This window comes from Aotus nancymaae, unplaced genomic scaffold (assembly GCF_030222135.1).
Source record: "Aotus nancymaae isolate 86718 unplaced genomic scaffold, 86718_ANA_hifiasm-v0.15.2.pri h1tg000028l, whole genome shotgun sequence".
Classification (NCBI taxonomy): Eukaryota; Metazoa; Chordata; class Mammalia; order Primates; family Aotidae; genus Aotus; species Aotus nancymaae.
Genome location: NW_026988441.1, coordinates 30,576,036 through 30,582,116, shown reverse-complemented (window position 1 = coordinate 30,582,116; position 6,081 = coordinate 30,576,036). Strand labels below are relative to the sequence as shown.

General features: G+C 51.8%; 1 protein-coding gene across 10 annotated transcripts in view; it reads left to right on the top strand.

The window, feature by feature from the left end:
• The first annotated feature begins 925 nt into the window (after positions 1-925).
• The window catches only part of CLEC17A (C-type lectin domain containing 17A), a 30,303-nt gene continuing 25,147 nt past the window's right edge, over positions 926-6,081 (top strand). For 4 of the 10 annotated variants that reach the window (XM_064381727.1, XM_064381725.1, XM_064381724.1 and 1 more), the window contains exons 1-3: positions 929-1,053; positions 1,206-1,289; positions 4,293-4,364. In XM_064381727.1, the coding sequence (XP_064237797.1) occupies positions 1,011-1,053; positions 1,206-1,289; positions 4,293-4,364 (199 nt within the window). In that variant the 5' untranslated portion in view covers positions 929-1,010. Of the gene's footprint in view, positions 1,054-1,205; positions 1,290-4,292; positions 4,365-6,081 lie in introns of all 10 variants that reach the window. The other 6 variants (XM_064381731.1, XM_064381730.1, XM_064381729.1 and 3 more) reach the window with 3 other exon arrangements.

Sequence of the window (6,081 nt, the reverse complement as noted above, 5' to 3'; positions counted from 1 at the left end):
TACTCAAGGTAACCCCAAATAACCTGACTCGATCATGATACATTCTGTGCATGCAACAAATACCACATGTATCTTGTAAACATCTAAACTATTAGGAACCAATTTTTTTTTTCCCTAGAGACGGGGTCTTGCTATGTTGCCCAGGCTGGAGTGCAGCGGCTCTTTATAGGCGCGATCCCACTACTGATCAGCACGGGAGTTTTGACCTGCTCCGTTTCCAACCTGGCCAGTTCACCCCTTTTGCAACCTGGTGGTCCCCCGCTTCTGGGAGGTCACCATATTGATGCCGAACTTAGTGCGGACACCTGATTGGCATAGCGCACTACAGCCCAGGACTCCTGGGCTCAAGCGATCCTCCAGCCTCAGCCTCCTAAGTAGCTGGGACTACAGGCACACGCCACCACCCCGACAAGAACCAAGTTTTAAGAAAAGAAGCCAACTCTATTTGAGTCCGAGCTGGTGACACTTTCTCTCTCTTTTTTTTTTTGAGGAACCTCGCTCTGTCACCCAGGCTGGAGTGCAGTGGCGCGATTACGGCTCACTACAACCTCTGCCTTTTGAGTTCAGGCAATTCTCCTGCCTCAGCCTCCGGAGTAACTGGGATTACAGGCACACGCCACCACACCCAGCTAATTTTTGTATTTTTAGTAGAGACAGGGTTTCACCATGTTGGCCAGGCTGGTCTCGAATTCCTGACCTTAAGTGATCTGCCCGCCTTGGCCTCCCAAAGTGCTGGGATTATGGGTGTGAGCCACCGCACCCGGCCAGTTGTCATTGTACCTTCTGTGCTTGAATCCAAATGAGGAGAAAGGCTGTGTGTGTGTGTGTGTGTGTGTGTGTGTGTGTGAGCACGTGTGAGGTCTGGGGGCTTTCCCTCAAGATGAATTTGCATGTAATTTACTTTGAAGGGAAAAGGGAACTGAGAGAGCTCCCAGACACCTGAGTAGGAGGGACAGTGGGCAGAGGTTGCCAAGCCCTGGCTGCCACTTGTCAGTGTCCTTGTGTTAGACATGCATAATCTGTATAGCAGCGCTGGGTACCCAGACCCACCAGGTAAAGCTTCAGCCATGGTGGGACTGGGGCCCAGGTGTGGTCAGGACCCAGGGTACAGAATCCTCACCATGGGGCAGCTGAGGCAGAGATCAGGGCTTGAGGGATGAAGGGAGGAGGGAATGGCTGGCTCTGACTTGCCTTTTCCCTGGAAGGGACCATGGAGGAGGAGGAGGATGAGGAGGATGATGACTATGAGAACATGGCGCCTCCCTACAAGGACCTTCCTCCCAAGCCAGGTAAGAGGACTTTTTGGAGCATGACCTGGGGGGAATGCAGAGAAGAGGGTCTCCAGGAGGTGTTGGGTGGGTATTGTAGACACATAGTCTCCTCTGTACCCAGCCCATGCCAGGCGCCGTGCAGCCCACACCCTGTCCAGGAGAATCTGTCAGTCTGATGGCGGAGGTGGGTTTGGGCACAGCCTTGGTGAGCAGGGCTGAGAGAGGAGGGGTCAGGAAATTGGGAAAATCCTCAGGGGATTGAGGGCTCAATTAGAGGAGGGGACTTTGAGGTGGGACTTGAGGGATGAGTAGATATTTCTTTGTTTGTTTGTTTTTTGAGATGGAGTCTCGCTCTGTTGCTCAGGCTGGAGTGCAATGGCGTGATCTCAGCTCACTGCAACCTCTGCCTCCCGGGGTCAAGCGATTCTTGTGCCTCAGCCTCTCGAGTAGCTAGGATTACAGGTTCACACCACCACACCAGGCTAATTTTTTGTATTTGTAGTAGAGACAGGGTTTCACACTGTTAGCCAGGATGGTCTCGATCTCCTGACCTCATTATCCACCCGCCTCAGCCTCCCAAAGTGCTGGGATTACAGGTGTGAGCCACCACACTCGGCAAGTAGGTATTTCTTAAGAAGAGAAGTCCAGGAGATAAGTGTTGGGTGCAAAGTCCCTGAGTCACAAAAGCTGGTGCTTGAGAGACTGGGAGTGGACTGTGGGCTCCCAACCTCCTTACCTTCACACCCCAAGCCCAGGTTTTATTTATACTTGGATCTCAAACCCAAGGCATGGCATACGGTTCAGTAAGAGTCTGATGAGTGGTTCTAAAAGTGGAGGTTTGGGCTGGTCGCAGTGGTGTGTGTCTGTAGTCTCAATGCTTTGGGAGGCCAAGGCAGGAGGATTGCTTAAGGACAGGAATTTGAGACCAGCTGGGGCAATATAGCAAGACCTCGTCTCTGCCAAAAAGAAAAAAAAAATAGAGGTTTCCCTGGTCTGGGCAGCATAGTGAGACCCCACTTACCAAAAAAAAAAAAAAAGAATAGAAAATGAAAGTGGAAGTTTTTGAGGTTTTCCTGAGTTTACCGCCACCAGGGGCCCTGAGACCATGAGAGATCCCAGGGGCCCAAAACACAAAGTCCCTGAGATATGCTGATGGCCTGGTCTTGGGGTCCTTAGACAGGGGCCATTCCACGAGGGCTAAGGCTGTATATCACCATCGCTGAGTCCAGTGTGGGGCCCCCTGGGCGGCCCAGAAGTACGGTGGGACTTGCATGAGGCAGGAGGTGAACTGGGCTGTGTTTTTCTCCACCCCATCTCTAACTTATGGTCCTAATGTCACCCTCAAGCCCGGGGTCTTCATATATGACCCACCCATCCCAATCCCTTCTTCAGGGCCATGTCTCCTCCAAAGCACAGTCCTGTCCCCCCCACCACATGCAGCCCCACATCTGCCCTCCAATCCAACTTCATCACCCTGTCTACTGCAACCCAGCCTCAACTCCCTCCCCATCCCCAAACCTGGCAAGGACTTTCTCCTTCATCCTAAGCACAGCATGACCCTACCCCACATCCATCCCTGTTCCCAGCCCATCTTCCATCCCGTCCCACCCCATCCCAACAGCAATTCTTTTTTTTTTTTTTGAGATGGAGTCTCGCTCTGTTGCCTGGCTGGAGTGCGGTGGCACGATCTATGGTCACTGCAACCTCCGCCTCCCAGGTTCAAGTGATTCTCCTGCCTCAGCCTCCCGAGTAGCTGGGATTACAGGTGCACATCACCACGCCCAGCTAATTTTTGTATTTTTAGTAGAGACGGGGTTGGTTTCACCATGTCGGCCAGGATGGTCTCAAACTCCTGAACTTGTGATCTGTCCAGCTTGGCCTCCCAAGGGGCTGGGATTACAGGCATGAGCCATTGCGCCCGGCCTTCTTCTTCTTCTTTTGAAAGAGTGGGGTCTCCCTCTGTTGCCCAGGCTGGAGTGTACTAGTGCAATCATGGCTCACTGCTGCATCAACCTCCTGGGCTCAAGCAATCCTCCCACCTCAGCCTCCTGAAAGCTGCAGCTACAGGTGTGCACCACCATGCCTGGATGGCTTTGTCTAAAATTTTTTGCAGAGATAGGGTCTTGCTATGCTGCCTAGGCTGGTCTTGAACTCCTGGCCTCAAGCAATCCTCCTGCCTTGCCCTCTCAAAGTGCTCGGATTATAGGTATAAGCCACTGTGAGCAGCCTATTTCTTTGTCTCTTTACTGGTTTATTGTCACTCTGATGGTGAAGTTGGGTTTGGGCACAGCCTTGGTAAGCAGGGCTGAGAGAGGAGGAGTCAGGAGATTGGCAAAATCCTTCAGGATTGAGGGCTCAATTAGAGGAAGGGACTTTGGGGTGGGACTTGAGGGACCAGTAGATATTTTTTTTCTTTTCTTTCTTTTTTTTTTTTTTGAGACAGAGTCTCACTCTGTCGCCCAGGCTGGAGTTCGTGATCTTAGCTCACTGCAACCTCCTCTTCCTCGTCTAGATTGAAGGAAGGAGCTTATCCATCTCTTCTACCCAGGGCTTGGGGCTCTGTAGAGGAGCTCAACTGGGGTTGGGAGGGAGAGTTGTCATTGCTTCTTCTATGTGTGAATCCAAACTCTGGAGAAAGATGAACGTGTGTGTGTTTGTGTGTGTGTGTGTGTGTGTGTGTCTGTGTGAGGTGATCTGGGGCTTCCCTCCTAGATGGATTTACATGTACTTGACTTTGAAAGGAAAGAGAAACAGACAGATGCCTTAGACACCTGAGTAGGAGGGACAAGCCCTGGCTGCAGCTGCTTATGTTCCTTGTGTTAGCTGTAGCCACGCACAACCTGTATACTATCGCTGGGTGTCCAGACCCACCAGGTAAGGCCCCGGCCAGGCTGGGGCCCAGGTGTGGTCAGGACCCAGGGTACAGAATCCCCTCCATGGGGCGGCTGAGGCAGAGACCAGGGCTTGAGGGATGGAGGGAGGAGGGAATAGCTGGGCTCTGACTTGCCTTTCCCCTGGAAGGGACCATGGAGGAGGAGGAGGATGACTATGAGAACTCAGCACCTCCATACAAGGACCTTCCTCCCAAGCCAGGTAAGAGGACTTTTTGGAGTGTGACCTGGGGGAATACAGGGAACAGGGTCTCCAGGGGGCATTGGGTGGGCATTGTAGACACAGTCTCCTCTGTACTCAGCCCATGCCGGGCACCGTGGAACCCACACCCTGCCAGGAGGATCTGCCAGTCTGACGGGGGAGGCAGTTCTGGGCACAGCCTTGGTGAGCAGGGCTGAGAGGAGTCAGGAAATTGGAAAAATCCTTGGGGGATTGAGGGCTCAATTAGAGGAGAGACTTTGAAGTGGGACTTGAGGGACGAGTAGACATTTCTTTTTTCTTTTTTTTTTTTTTGAGACAGAGTCTCCCTCTGTTACCAGGCTGGAGTGCAATGGTGCAATCTCAGCTTACCGCAACCTCCACCTCCCAGGTTCAAGCTATTCTCCTGCCTCAGTCTCCTGAGTAGCTGGGGTTACAGGCATGCACACCATGTCTGGCTAATTTTTGTATTTTGAGTAGAGACAGGGTTTCACCATCTAGGTCAGGCTGGTCTTGAACTCCTGACCTCAGGTGATCTGCCCTCCTTGGCTTCCCAAAGTACTGGGATTACAGGCATGAGCCACCGCGCCTGACCTTTTTTCTTTTTAAGACGAAGTCTCACTCTGTCATCCAGGCTGGAGTTCAGTGGCCCGATCTCGGCTCACTGCAACTTCACCTCCTGGGTTCAAGCAATTCTCCTGCCTCAGTCTCCCGAGTAGCTGGGATTACAGGTGCGCACCACCACTCCTGGCTAATTTTTGTATTTTTAGTAGAGATGGGGTTTCACCATGTTGGCCAGGCTGGTCTCAAGCTCCTGACCTTGTGATCTGCCCGCCTCAGTCTTCCAAAGTGTTGGGATTACAGGCTTGAATCACCACACCCAACTTTCTTTTCTTTTTATTCTTTTTAAAGAGTGGGGTCTCCCTCTGTTGCCCAGGCTGGAGTATAGTAGTGCAATCATGGCTCACTGCTGCGTCAACCTCCTGGGCTCAAGCAATCCTTCCACCTTAGCCTCTCGATAGCTGGGGCTACAGGTGTACACCTGGATGGTTTTTTCTAAATTTTTTTTTTTGCAGAGATAGAGTCTTGCTGTGTTGCCCGGACTAGTCTTGAATTCCTGGCCTCAAGTGATCCTCTTGCCTTGACCTCCCAAAGTGCTGGGATTATAGGCACAAGCCACTGTGCCCAGCCTATTTCTATGTCTCTTTACTGGTTTATTGTCTCTCTGGTCTAGATTGAATGAAGGAGCTTATCCATCTCTTCCACTCAGGGCTTGGTGCTTTGTAGGGGAGCTCAATGGGGAGGGGACTGTTGTCATTGCTTCTTCTGTGTGTGAATCCAAACTCCAGAGAAAGACGTGTGTGTGTGTGTGTGTGTGTGTGTGTGTGTGTGTGAGTGAGAGAGAGAGAGGGAGGTCTGGAGGCTTCCCTCCAAGATGGATTTGCATTTATTTAACTTTGTGTGTGTGTGTGTGTGTGTGTGTGTGTGTGTGTGTGTGTGTGTGTCTGTGTGAGGTGGTCTGGGGCTTCCCTCCTAGATGGATTTACATGTACTTGACTTTGAAAGGAAAGAGAAACAGACAGATGCCTTAGACACCTGAGTAGGAGGGACAAGCCCTGGCTGCAGCTGCTTATGTTCCTTGTGTTAGCTGTAGCCATGCACAACCTGTATACTATCGCTGGGTGTCCAGACCCACCAGGTAAGGCCCCGGCCAGGCTGG